The sequence below is a fragment of the Brachyistius frenatus genome, unplaced genomic scaffold, assembly GCF_029030835.1.
Source record: "Brachyistius frenatus isolate BFR_SWC_R1_liver_20210118 unplaced genomic scaffold, ASM2903083v1 Contig_74, whole genome shotgun sequence".
Lineage (NCBI taxonomy): Eukaryota > Metazoa > Chordata > Actinopteri > Embiotocidae > Brachyistius > Brachyistius frenatus.
In genome coordinates, this window is record NW_027210673.1 from 963041 (window position 1) to 976975 (window position 13935).

The 13935-nt window shown below is 41.1% G+C and overlaps 2 protein-coding genes across 2 annotated transcripts; one reads left to right on the forward strand and one right to left on the reverse strand.

Annotated features, from left to right (window-relative positions):
- The first annotated feature begins 240 nt into the window (after window positions 1-240).
- tmem276a (transmembrane protein 276a) lies at window positions 241-3730 on the forward strand. Its single transcript, XM_069708221.1, has 4 exons — window positions 241-927; window positions 1353-1466; window positions 1570-1707; window positions 1854-3730. Exons 1-4 carry the CDS (start codon window positions 525-527, stop codon window positions 2099-2101), a joined length of 903 nt encoding a protein of 300 aa, XP_069564322.1. The 5' UTR covers window positions 241-524; the 3' UTR covers window positions 2102-3730.
- Window positions 3502-7077, reverse strand: fibina (fin bud initiation factor a). Its single transcript, XM_069708222.1, has one exon. It carries the CDS (start codon window positions 6993-6995, stop codon window positions 6366-6368), a length of 630 nt encoding a protein of 209 aa, XP_069564323.1. The 5' UTR covers window positions 6996-7077; the 3' UTR covers window positions 3502-6365.
- Window positions 7078-13935: the final 6858 nt, after the last annotated feature.

Sequence of the window (13935 nt, forward strand, 5' to 3'; positions counted from 1 at the left end):
GGCCCTTTGTGGGGTTTAAAATAGTGAAAACCATATTTGGTGTTTGATATCAGATCACTTTAAACATCAGCTGAGATAGAAGAGATGGTGAAAAAACAAAAAGAAAGAAACAAAGGAAGCCACTTCCTTTTGTATGACTTTGGTAAACTGGCAATCTTTTCCTACAGACGATGATCTACAGTAAATGCAGGTCTGGGGTTGGTGCTTTCAAATATTTGCTCTGTCTCCATCTACTGGAAAGAAATGTTGGACTGACCAGTATCTAGGCTAGACTGAGTTCAGAGGCATAGAAGAGACAACCAAAATAGCTCATCGAGGCCCACATTTATTTTATCCTTTGGCTCTTCTCTGAGATGGTTGGCAAATCAGAGAAATGAGGTCTTCCGCGATTATTCCGCCATTCAGATTTCCACGTATTGCTGTATTTGCTCCACACCTCAGACACTGACAGCAGCAGCAGCCAGGAGCGGAGCCCTGCTGTCCCGTGGAATTATCACGGCACCGAGGCGAGATACGCATGGAACATGGCTGCGATGAGGACTTTAACCGTGGCAGGGCTGTTTTTGGCATTTTGCGCTTTGGGACTGATAGCAGTGGCGATCAGCACTGACAACTGGTACGAGACGGACGCGAGGAGGCACCGGGAACGCTGCAAGAATTATTCCAACAAAAGAAACGACCCCGGCTATATTTACATCTCCAACAACAACCTTCCACTCCGCATGCTGCCAAAGGAGAAAAATGTGGAGAGGAAGGGCTCCAGTGTCAGCGGTGAAATGCTGCTGCGAGCTAAGCGGCACCTCTTGCCTCCTGCCCCGGCCATGGAGTCCCTCTGCAGTCGGCAATTCAACTCCACCATCACCGGATTGTGGAGAAAGTGCCACCGAGGGGGATTTGACTTGGAGATAGAGGATTTGATCTTTAAAGGTTTGTTTTTTGGGGAATTATAATTTGTGTTATAATAGGTTTGTTGTGGACATTTTTGTTGCGTGTGTGTGTTTGTGTGTGAGGCGCTATCAGTAAATACTTTGTGCACCAATGCGCTATCCAAGGTGCTGATGCTGCGCACAGACCCTCAAGGCCTACGCAGCACAACACGGAGTACTGTTACAATGCCATCGACGTGCTGTTTTTTCCAGCACAAAAGGGTGAGCTGTAGTAACAAAAGCCTCGAGATGCGTACAATAAGCTACTCTACAACGGTGTGGGTGGATGGGTGGGTGGTGGTGGAAGGGGGTTGGGTGCTTCTCTCTTTTTTGGGAGGGGGCGGCAGCAGAGAGCCTTGTGATATCCTCTTCATCTGATCTCAGTGCAAATGTGAGACATCCTCTTTGTGTTGTTTACATCCACAGGATTGGTTCCGCACTGCACACCAATAAAATACTACTACTCATCATCAGTGCTCCCCAGAAATCTGCCAATCAACCTGACGAAGACAATAAGGCAGGATGAGTGGCACGCGCTCCGTGAGTTGCCAAAAGGCTTTTTCTTTTTCATTTGATTAATTAATGTAGAGAATCGAGGCATAGCTCCCAACAAACACAGTCACTGCTGTTGTGCGCTTTGCAGACCTCCAGAGGATGACCGCCAGTTTCATTGGCATGGCCATATCCATCATCCTGTTCGGCTGGATCATAGGCGTGCTGGGCTGCTGTCAGGAGCATGATCTGATGCAGTATGTCGCCGGACTTCTCTTCCTCATGGGAGGTAAGATGTACTTTACGTAAAGAGCATTGCCCTGACTCACCACAAAGGGGCAGTGTGGCCTTTGTTAATGAGAGTGCTGTAATGATGCATCAGAGGAGATGAAATTGGGTTGCTGTCATGTCTGACTTGGTCTTGCTCTCTGGCAGGGACATGCTGCATAATCTCCCTTTGCACATGTGTGGCTGGGATCAACTTTGAATTGTCGCGCTATCCTCGCTACATGTTTGGGATACCAGAGGACATCAGTCATGGTTATGGCTGGTCCATGTTTTGTGCGTGGGGTGGACTGGGCCTTACGTTGCTGGCTGGTTTCCTGTGCACACTCGCTCCTTCCCTCTACCCTCCACAAACCCCTGTAGTGCACAAGCCCAGACAGGAGAACGGCTGTGTGTGACAGGCCGCCACACATCTAACAGACACCTGTCTCATCCTGAAACAGTGACGAGCCCCATTCCAGAGACAGTTTTACCCAGGGACTCAGAGCACAGAGAGCCTTCACACAGCTTGGCACAGAGAAAGCACAGGACACTGGCTTCTCACTCACGTGAAAACGATAAAGGGGTGACATTTGACTGAAGATGATTTCAGTTCCTCTGGTGCTTTTTATCTGTCCCTCTTTGAGAATGAACTGTTCAGTGTCATTGCTTGCTCTTCAAGAAGAGAATATAATAATTCTTCCTGTAAAATCTGCTAGCTTGAGAAGAAAAACACAGAAAAAGAAACACTGGCAGAAAATCAATAGCACAACTTTGAAATCTGTATTGAAACTCAAACAATGGATGTGTACTGTCACATTTCAAAGGGCAACTGTGTATCATTATGTACCCATTCAGAACAAGACATGTACATGTACTTTTCTAATTGTATGTATGCAGATGCATTTGTGTTTATTCAAGGAAAAATATGAGCATTAAGACCAAACTGTGTTTGAGGGAAATGTTTTGTTGTTCTTGAGGTCTTACCCCCATTGAAATATTTTTGAAAAATAAAACAGCCATGCAAAACTATCTTTTTTTCTCCTGTATAACTCTGATTAGACATTAAAATGTCTCTGCAGTCATCTTACGTTATGCCACAAGTTCACTGGTATGTCAGCAGATAGCGAGGCCTGCTAACGGAGTCCAAACTTTTACAACTTCAATTTAAAATAGAGGCTCGATGTATTTCTGCTGGTGTTACGAGGAGCTGTTTGCAGGCCTAAGTTTTATGTAACCGCTTCTGAACACTTAAGTGTGCAAATGTCTGTGGCCAAAATATGAGTCAGTGACCACAACTGAGTGACAAAACAAAAATAAAATAAGTCAATCCAAAACAAAGAGAACACAAAAAGTGAAGTCATCTTCTGCTGGTCTTTAAAGTGAAATAAAATCTCCTTTTATAAACATCAGTGATGCATAAAATAAGATATGAAATCCAGGTAATGTCATACAAACCTCTCCGATCACGTACTTTAAACATGCTGACAACTGCACAGACTTACACTTGCATGTGATTATATTAAAGAGGTTTTTTTTTCCATTGACAAAATACATCTGCTGGTGCTTATAGAAATTAAATCTTTCTGCCATCTAATTTAAATGCTGCCTTCACCGATTCCCTGAGGCTTCTCTGCTCCTTTGTCTCTCCTCTTAAGGATTCTATTGCTCAAATTAGATGTATTATCTTTATTGAGTTATATTCAGCTAAAATCGTGAAAGAAATCATCTGCACTTACTGACAAACCGAAGATGATCTGAAATTAAATAGTTAAACTCAAATTTTGGTAAGTTGCAGCAGTAATTCACTGTCAAGACAAGAAGTTATTTTTCTTTATTAATACCACCCTGGAAAAATCAATGGATGTCATATGTACACAAAACAAAAATATTTGCAGTAAAATGTATTCTCATTCTTCACAACCCGTTGTGAAGAATGGCTCTTTTTGGATTGTTACGCTATCTGGTAACAATATGTGGTTAATAAGGAGAAGTCTGACATGTCCCATATTGTATGTACCCCCATCATTAAAAAGTAATTTATTGTTGTAGGTGGTCTAATTACTCCACAGGCTCCTGGAAAGTTTATAGTCTGGAAGTGCAATTTCATGACCTCGAAGTATGTTTACATGTAAAACCCCATTCTGCAAAGAGACTAGTACCATATGTCCGATAGTAGTACAATTATGAGTTATTTTTACTTCACGAGGAGTACTTTCATTTTATGCTGTCATACTTCAACTTTACTACATTTTGGAGGCAAACATTGTATTTTCCACTTACCCACCTTTATCTTTACAAATATTTTTGTTAGTAATAGCTACAGATTAAAGGTTAATACAAACAATAACCAATTAATACATAATGATGTTTTATTATAGATTAATCCAAACAGGCCATTCAGCATAATGGGTACATTATGGGTATTAAAGTAAAGTTTAAAAGTCAGGGCTTTTTCTTGTAAATAGTTTGCCCACACTTTCTGTAGTATTGTTTTTGCTCTAGTAAAGAGTAAGTTTGGAGTTATTCTCTGTGTCTATGTTGTTTTGTTACAACAGTATCACTTAAAGTTGTAAATTGATTCTAGGTTTAAATGTGAAAGGTTTTTTTTAGGCATTCAGAAGTGCAGTTTGTCAATCTAATCTTAACTCAAGAAGCCTTTTCTAGCTCTTGCTCCAGAGCTTTCAACCACATCTCATGGTCTTCATCAGAAGGGAGGCTTTGTTGAATAGGCGTTTTCTCAGTTGTCATGGAGATGGTTCATTTAGATGTACTTGAGAGCTGTCTCTGTATATATATCAAATGAGGGCTCTTAAAAACGTATGTTAAAAGTAATATTTACCGCTGTGATAACAACAGTAGGGTTAGTAGCAGATATAGTATTTCACAGCGCTCCTCTTTCTAACAACAACACTAGAAAGGCATAGATTGTCTTTGGCTCTGTGTGCTCAGCACAGAGAGGGGTCAGAGTACTCAGGTCAACTTGGGTCTGCATTCCTGACCTTTCTTTGTTTGTCCTTTAAATATGTCAGCGAGCAGAATACTCTAACCGCATGCTCAAACCTCAGGCCTTCGTGCTTCTGAGCATCAGGGACCTTAATCCAATCTGCAGAAAAAAATATTTTTCCATAGGTGGAATGAGTGATTTGAGCCAAAAAAGACAAATTAAGTATGATGGGTTGCATGACCCGCTCTACCTTTACTTACACAGTGGAAATTTTAATCAAATCTTGCGAGCCCTGTGCAGTGCCCCTGGAAATTAAGAGCTGTATAGACATATAGGGTTTCTCTGCAGCTCTGGCTTTTTGACAGGGTTGGTCTGCACTGTGCTGAGCTACAGAGAGCTGTTTCTAAAAAGGGGTCCCTCAGGGGAAGCTGGACTGTAAGGAAAACCAGACAGAGGAAATCACACCCAGTTGAGCCCATGGCAGCCCATCTGGCTCCCTCACATCTGCAGAGACATTATCTCTGTAAAAAAGTGGGCAAGCTTATGGTGGTGACTTTGTGGTTCTTACAGACGTTGACTGGAATAAGAGCGTTTTAAACTGTAGTTAAAGACAGAAAATATACATATTACTACTGAAGGCATTCAAAATATTGAATTCAAGGCACTGCAAATTAAAACAGCCTGACAGATTGGTTTCTGTGGGTGACCTCGGAGGCCAAAGTAAAAAAAAAAAACAGGCTGTCTGAAATAAGATGTTGCATTTCAGCACAGCTGAAGAGCAAAACAGAAGCAATTTGATAGAGATACAAACAAGCTGCATGTCAATTGTAGGAGTATTTTTTGTAAAATGACGTCACCCAAAACAGCTCTGAATTTCAACACATTTTCTCTCAAACATAAACACTAAAGATTTCGACAGACAGAAGAGTAGATAGTGAGGAGAGCATCTGCCTTCAAACAAACATATTTCGTACTGGAGTAGATGATTTCCAGATGTGGGCGGCAGTGACAGACATCAGACAACAATTAGCCAGGGCCACTTGAAGGGACAGCCATGTCTGCCACGTGTAGTGCCGACAACAAACAGGGTGACATAGAGACGTGACAGAGGAGGACGGTCACTTTTACTGCTGTATGAAAAAGGAAGAATTCAAAGGTTTTCACTGTTTATATAAGCCTCAAACTTCAAAGGATGGAGAAGATTTTACAATACAACACTGTATGACATTGTACATGTGTCTCAGGACAAAAAGAAAACTGACATGTAAACTGAAGTTTGTTATTAAATTCATGACGGCGGGGGACAAATATGTAATGGATATTTATTTGATCAGTTATAATAACCTAAAATTGTACAACATACACTGTTTGTTTTTACTGATCTGAAAGACAATAAATCCACAAAGAAGGCTTCAATTTTCATACTCTCCTCTGTTGCTCTTCAGAGGTGGCACAGAGGGCTCCTTGCAGGCATAATTTACACTCACATTTCCTTTTCCCCTCCTGACTCAGAGGAATGTGTTGATATTTTTGTAAAAGCTCCCCTCAGTGACACAGCTCCAAAGAATGGGAACAACCAAAGGTCAAGAGTATTTCAAATGCTTGAAAGAGTATTCATAAGCCACAATGAACTTTACAGTTGTTTGATGAACTGGAGGGTTCTCTCTCTCTCTCTCTCACACACACACACACACACACACACGCACTCATACACAGATTAAGCAGCTCTAAGCCCACTAAGAGCCAACATTAAGATACTCAGTCTTCAGGCGGCTCAGTCTGGTACCATGGCTGCGGATGATGAGAGACAGCAGCTCATATTTATCTTTAAGTCCCTGGGAGATGTCGGTAGTTTCCCTCAGAGCGCCCCGGATGTCACTCACTTGTTTCACAACATAGCCGTTCAGCTGTTGCTCCTCTCGCAGCTCAGTTTCTTGACTTTGTTTAAACTTCACTTCGAGCTCCAGCAGGGACTTGTCCACGTTTGAGAAGGCCTCGCTGATCTGGGAAACCTCCCTCTGGAGGAACTTCCCGTAGCTGTCCTCTCCGTCCAGGTCGTGCGCCACGGTTCGGCCGATGCTCTCGAGCAGCCGCGCCGCGTCCTCCGTCTGTAGCTTAGTGATGACGAAGTCGTCCCGCACCACGGAGTCGCTGTCCTCGGAGGCTCCACATGGATACACGTCTGAGAATTTAAAAAGCATCTGGCAATGCTCGGGGTCTTCTGTCTCCTCGTAGTCTCCATCCGGGACAAAGAAGTGATGGAAAGTGCCGTTGGAGATCTCCGGCTGCAGGGGCCCGGTGTAGACTGCCGAGCAAAATGGCAAAGATGTGACGATGATGAGCAGCAATGGGACGGGATCCATCATGCACCTCCTCTCTCTTTAGCGAGCAGCATCTGGACTGGCAGCCGGGTTCAGCGCGCAGTTTTCATCACGACTCATGTTACACAGTCCACCGTCACCTAAAAGGCACAGACTGCCTGTTAAAGTCAAAGGGGCCCTTCGTGGCCCCTGGTCTCTCCAAGCAAAGTCAGTGCACAGTCATGAGGCTGCTTTCCAACAAACATATTTAAGCAGAGGTTCTACTGTTATTAATTGGTGTCTTTGACGACACATTTTTGAAGTAGGATTCACAACAGAAATTGAATATAGGTCAAGATTATTTGTCATCCAATAATAGGCTCCTAAAATAGTCCTGTTTTATTTCAGTGTATTCAGCTGTTTGTCAGATATAGTCATTAATAATCTAAAGTTGTAGCTTTTATAAGTACACCTGCAATCATTTTTGAACATTGTCATATTTGGTGCATCTAATCAACATAACAATTTGCATCATCTTCATCTTCCCTCCATCACTATTGTCAGAAACTTTCTTTGAGCCTTGTTAAAAACAAATCTTTTAAAGAAGATGTAAATTTCCAACATTAACACAAAGCTTGTCAGGCAAAATCTTCCTAAAACAATGTGTAGGTTAAGATGCAAGTATTTCAAAACAATTGCTTACATGGCACAATAATGTTGTTTCAATAAGGACCAATAATTCAGGTCAGGGCCTGCTTGAATGCAGGATTCTGACCTAATTCTGACTCATTAGTACATACAGTGACTATAACACTGAAAAAGATAATATGATAAATCAAAACCTCAAAAATGCTCTCATTACACAGTGCAAAACTGATATTGTATTATACATTACATTATATTGTATGTATTGATATTGTGAGTTGTATTATGTTCCGATTATTTTTGTAAGTTGTCACTAAAAACGAATATAAATAAAGGTGCAGTGTTGTTTGCTTGTCTGTGGCAAGATGTACACAGGAGAATTTGCTCAAATAGATTTAGTAAAAGTAAAAGCATTTTTATTGTATTCTCAGACAGAGTGTAGTTAGACCTCACTCTGATGCCTTCAGTCAGGTGATTACATTACTGCACGGAGGGAGAGTCCCCTGGGCTACGATCCCCTCTACTGCACATCCTGTCTTGGATAATTACATCATCACAGGGTGGTCTCAGATATGGCTCTCAGTATGTCAACAATACTCACACAAACTTGAAACATATGGGGGAGATGTAAACATGGGGCTGGAAATATTTGGTTTTGTCCTCTGTTTCATCCATTCAAGGTCGATAAAGTACCTGCAGCTGCAGGTGGGTTGTATTTGTTACTGCACAACGTGGCAGAAATGATGAGAAACACAACATTTTCCCAAAATTCAACAGATTAGATTAATTTATAATAATGGAAAATGCAGAATTGTTTAATAAAATTGTCAGTGGCTGGTGCTTCATATTCTGCATACAGGATTTGCTGTTCTTTCACTCACATTTCTCGACTGACACCAAGAAGCAGATCAGAGCAGCAGGATGAAAGCATGAAGACACAAATCTAAAAGCTTCCTTCAAGGAAACAGGTTAAAGCACTGTGGGAGCACAATAGAAAGATCTGGGATATATACTGTAGATATGTAGCGTACTGGGAGCTGTATAAAGGGAGCAGGTGTTCAGGGGATAGCGGAGGTCAGGTGATGTGAAAAGGTGGGAGCACAGGAGGAACAACTGCTGAACAAGGAGGGAACGGGTCTTTCTAACATGTCACAGCAGGAATGTCCCCATCTGGTCCACCTAAGTGTATCAGTAAGCTATGTCAGCATTTAGGTGGTTAAAATGCAGCTGTTATTGATATTATTAGTTGCTCCCATGTGTGTCATGGTTTGGGCCTGTCTGGATCACCTGTGTTTGTTTTTTTACTTATGTCATCCCACGTGATCCCGGTTGTGTGTCACACCCTCCACCCACCAGAAGTCCTCCGTCTCTCTGTCTCCGTGGCTGCCACACCCACCTCACCTTCTCCCAGTTCCCCAGTCAGCCCAACTGCAGCCACTCTACAATCTCCCAGCCATTTCTGACCATGGTAAACTTTTATTCCTTGTCATTGTGGCATCAAGTTTTTGTTCAAGAATGGTTCTTCTATGTTCCACCATTCCGCATTTTTTCTGCACCTTTGTGTTTTGTTTTACGGCCTGGACTTTCTGTTAAACATTTGTAAGCTAAGTCTTTTGTTCGCTTATCCCCAGGTCTAGGTGTTGTGCGTTTGGGTCCTTCTTTTGGAAGCTGTGTTTCTAGATGTGTTTCCTGCTATCTCATGTCAAAATGTCTCCTGAAGGTCTACGGCAGAGGTGATAAACAGGGTGATTACTCAGATGTCGATGAGTAGTTGTCACATCTTCACTCCAGGTTCATCTCCTTGTTGTCACACAGCAACTTCAGTCTTTTTCTGGGTAATTATCAGTGCCTATTTGGCAAAAACACTGATTGGTAATTTGGCTCGTTACATAAAAATTCTTTAAAAAATTAAGGCTTCACTCATATCACAGCACACTCTGAGCTGTAGATCTAGTTAAAGCGGAAATCATTGATTTTTTTAGGTGACATGAGAGCAGCAGAACAAGTGTTAATCTAACAAATCTACATTGAGTAATATCACATTCCAAGATGACATGGCTGAACAGGTTGGCAAGTTGCCTATCCAGAGGGCTGGTTCACAAAAGCACAATTATGAAATCCAGGTTAACAGAGTAAAGCTAGGCTTGTTCTAGTTAATGCATTCTGGATTAATCCGTTTCACAGTTGCCGACCCTGCAGGTGTTGCTAGGTCAAGCTATATACTTTATATACTGCAGGTGTCACCGACTTAACTATAAACATATTTTCAACTTTATCTGCCATTTCTAATCATCTTGACAACTGCAATATCATTTTACTCAATCAAACCTACAACAACAATATGAACAGAAGTCTTCATAAACATAAAGTTGTTTTAATGCACGTTTATACAAATAAAGCAAAATGACCATCTCATTAAAACACGCAATAACTGTAAGAAATGGGTTTCGGATCGAAGTGACTGCTGATTGAAAGGCACCAGGATTCATCAAGCCTGGCTGTAAACCTGGTCAGGAGCAGGTTAGCTGCACAAATTGTGTGCCACTGGTAACTTGTGTGCCACTGCTTTCATGAAACCAAACTGAGGCTTAATTCAGCCAGGACAGCTGGAAAATCTCTGCTCAATCCCTGATCCAAGTTTTGTGAAACCACCGTCAGCAGATATAAAGCAACATTAACATTCATTGATTTGTTGTTTTCTGGCCACCTTATTAATTCAAGTTCAATTTTCACCCTCCTTCCAGCTCTGTTTTTAGGCTCCACCACCTCCCGGGGAAAAGTAGTTGCAAACATGTTCACCAGCTTGTTGCTAACTGTGTCTGTCTGCTGTTTGAGCTGAGCCGAAAGTGACTGCAGTGACTGAAGCAAAATACATTTGCAGGTCAGAAATCACAAAGAATGAGCTGAAAGGTGTTAAAAAACCTCACAGTGCTGAGGGGAACTGAATAAACCCTTTAACATCACAAACATTATTTGATCTGTGGAAGAACTTCATTTTCAATACTGCACACCTTAAATTGAAGCTGTTATTCTCTCTGCTGACTGACTTGTACTGTATATTTGTGACTGACTGACAAATAGTTTGCACCTTTGATTGCATTTATTTGTAAAGTCTGATTCAAAATCCAACTGTAGTTAGAAACTTTTTTATGTGGGTCATCAAGGGGTCAACAGTTTGGCATCTGTTGACGTCCCAACGCTGTATTGCAGTGGTAAATAACATTCAGTATCAATTTGTGAAAATGTGTTGCAGTAGCACTTTAGAACAACTGTGAGAAATGCAATAAATGCACAAGTTTTGAATTTCCTGTCAGCTTTGGGTTATCAGAAAAGAGCTTTGAAACCACCGTTGCACTTCTGAACACACTGTTGAATGAAGGATACAAGCAGAGACAGCTTGAGGCTTCCCGGCATGCAGGATTTCTCTGTTTCTTCTTAAGTCACACACCTGAATAAATACAGTGTCTCTCAACATAAACATTGTGTGATAGAGTAAACTAACCTGCTCGCCAAGGCAGAGCAGAGTAGTGTAAAGCTGCCTGAAAGCAGATGTAACAACACATGTAACAACAAATATACTTTAGCTGATTTGGAAGGGATGTTCTTGTTGATCCACTGTTGCATAATGTGTTTGTGTGTGTGTGTGTGTGCGCGCGTGTGTGTATGAGGAGATCTAAAAAGTCTGTAGTTTGGACAGATGCTTTTCAGATGGTGACGGGTTTCCCCACATCTGAGGGAGCCGGAGGTTGAGGGCCTGCAGCCGTGTGGGAAGCTGCAGAGACAGCTGACTCAGTCTCACATGGTAATGACTCAGTCAAAAGAATTATTTACATTTCACATCAGGGATATTTTTCACAAGTTATCAGCAGTGAAGCGAAATTTATTTATATGTACAACATCAACCTCTACTAATCGAGTTTGAAAAAACAGCATGGAGAAAGAGCACAAACCTCTGCACTAATGTGCATTTAACAGCTTCAAAGTCGAGCTGCATAGCAAAAGACAGTCATGCTTTGCTGATGATGGCTAAGAGTTTTTTTGTATTTATTGATTGAAAAAAATCCTGATGAGAAATAGCTGGTCTCTGAACTTTTAAAAATGCAATATGACCCAAACAGTGATGGCCATTTAAATGTATCATGTTGCTCTAGTTCTACCAGCAAAATACTAATTTTGTTGGATTGCACCACGTTGTTAGTTGTCCATTTTAGTTTTGTTGCAACTGCACAAATTAGTCAGAAGATATAGCAGTTTTGTCAAACAGCTATTTCAATATGCAGGTGTTACGGTTCACAAGGGGGCGAAAGACCCAAATGCACAACACAGAGGCTAAAAGCAAAAGTCAGAGTAAAGCAAGAACAAAAGAAAAACAACACAAATATAAAAGACAACAACAATCTGAGCACAAATCTGTGTGTTTGTCAGAAAAGCAGTTCTTAGGACTGAAGCCGTGTTGTTTTTATTCTCATAGAAGACATGCCAGACGAGGATCACTTGAAATCAAAAATATTTCCTGGTGCAGCTACAGTTCAGATTGATTATACAAAAAAATACATCAAAAGCATTAACTTTAAGTCTCACATGTATCAGCTCCAAAGAGAAAAAGCTTTTTTTTTTTTTTAAAGTTCATTATTCTTTGCTGTTTAAGTGAAGGAGGAATAAAGCCGAAGAAATAATAGTTCCACTGTCAGAAACCTCAATAGATTATATGTAATACAGCTAGAAGACATATCATTTTGACTCACTTGTACTATCTTTTGGCTCTATAATCACAGTCACAGTTTTGCTCTCTCTTCCTACACATGAAACGCAGCTGAATGAAGACACTTTCATAAGCCCACACACTGTTTAAAAGCAATAATTTCACAAACGCCTCTGGAAAGTGGGAGCATCAAATGATGAATCCACTGGAAATTAACCCACTGAAGGTCACAAATGTATATTCAAAAGTGCAAATGAGAGAGATTTTTCTTTCACAATGCCCCTGATGATGTGATTTTGTGAAACAATGTTGAACTAAGCTTCAACACTATCTCTGGACTCTCTCAATAGGCTTCAGAACTGACTCTGCTACTCCACTGATTATAATTATATGCAGAGGACTTATATGTCTTTGTTAATCATTTGCAGATAGAGTCAGAAATGAACAAATGTTTTTGTTGTTAAAACTCTGTCCCTCAGAATGAGGGCACTCTTCTCATTTTAATGGGCTGTGTTTTTTGCATTGTGATTCTTTTTGTGCAAATGTGCAACATTTCAACATCTGCAGATCTGCTGACATGATGATGTATCCTGTTGCTGTTTAACGCATTATTTTGACTTCTCTGGCTTACAAGATCATGCTTTATTTAATTTCTGTTGAATTTCCCTGTGTTTTTTTTTTTTTTCTGTTTATACTTTTCAGGGAATAACTACACCGTTTTTCATTTGAACTGAGGATGGAGATGATGTAGAAAACCAGTTAATTATTGATCATCACATTCAGCACTGTGACTGCAAAATCAGTGTCGGTAAACATGGGGAATGGGTCGCGTACGTAGGGTGCTCAGCGTGCTGTAGCACCACCTGGTAGGTGGTAGAGGACCTGCATGTTCACAGCTAGAAATTAATTAAAAAAATTAAAAAAATTTAAAAAAAAGTTGTATTCTATTTCTTTTGGAAATTTTGATTTCAGTAAGCAGTTAATCTTAGATTTTAGTTTCAAAACTGTAAGTCCTCGGAAGTTACGTCAGCCCGGTCAAAGGTCGCAGTGACGTATCAACGGACGCGCAACAGCGGAAGAAAATGGCGGACGCAAAAATAATTTGCGGATTTCTTGATGAAGCTTTAAAAAAAAAAAAAAAAAAAAGAGCAAAACTTTGCGGATGAGAGTCAGCAAGTAACGACAGCTCCCGCAGCTCCCGCAGGAAGATAGATGACCTCACTGTTCGCTCGGAAAAGAGTAATTTCATCATAACGTTCATCATGCAAGAGGAGAGGAGGATGTTAGCGGCTAACAGCACACAAGAGCAGAGGGGAGATCAAAGTATGGCTCATTAGACAAGGTACGTTTGTTTGAATCGTACATTTCATACACAACTGCAACTCGCAAGGGGTTAAGAGGACATTAAACTGTGAGAGAGCTGCAGTTAGGCATTGTCTTCAGTTGACGTCACTGTCTCTCAGACTGTACAGCCGGGGTGTCAAACATACGGCCCGTGGGCCAGATCCGGCCCGCCAGGGGGTCCAGCTCGGCCCGCCGGATGACTTTGCTAAGTGTGAAAATTACAGAAAGACATAAATTGCATTTCTATGAGAAAATGGAGGTTTATGAGTACAAACGTTTTGTTATTTTTTTTTTTTTTTAATCGATCCAGTAATC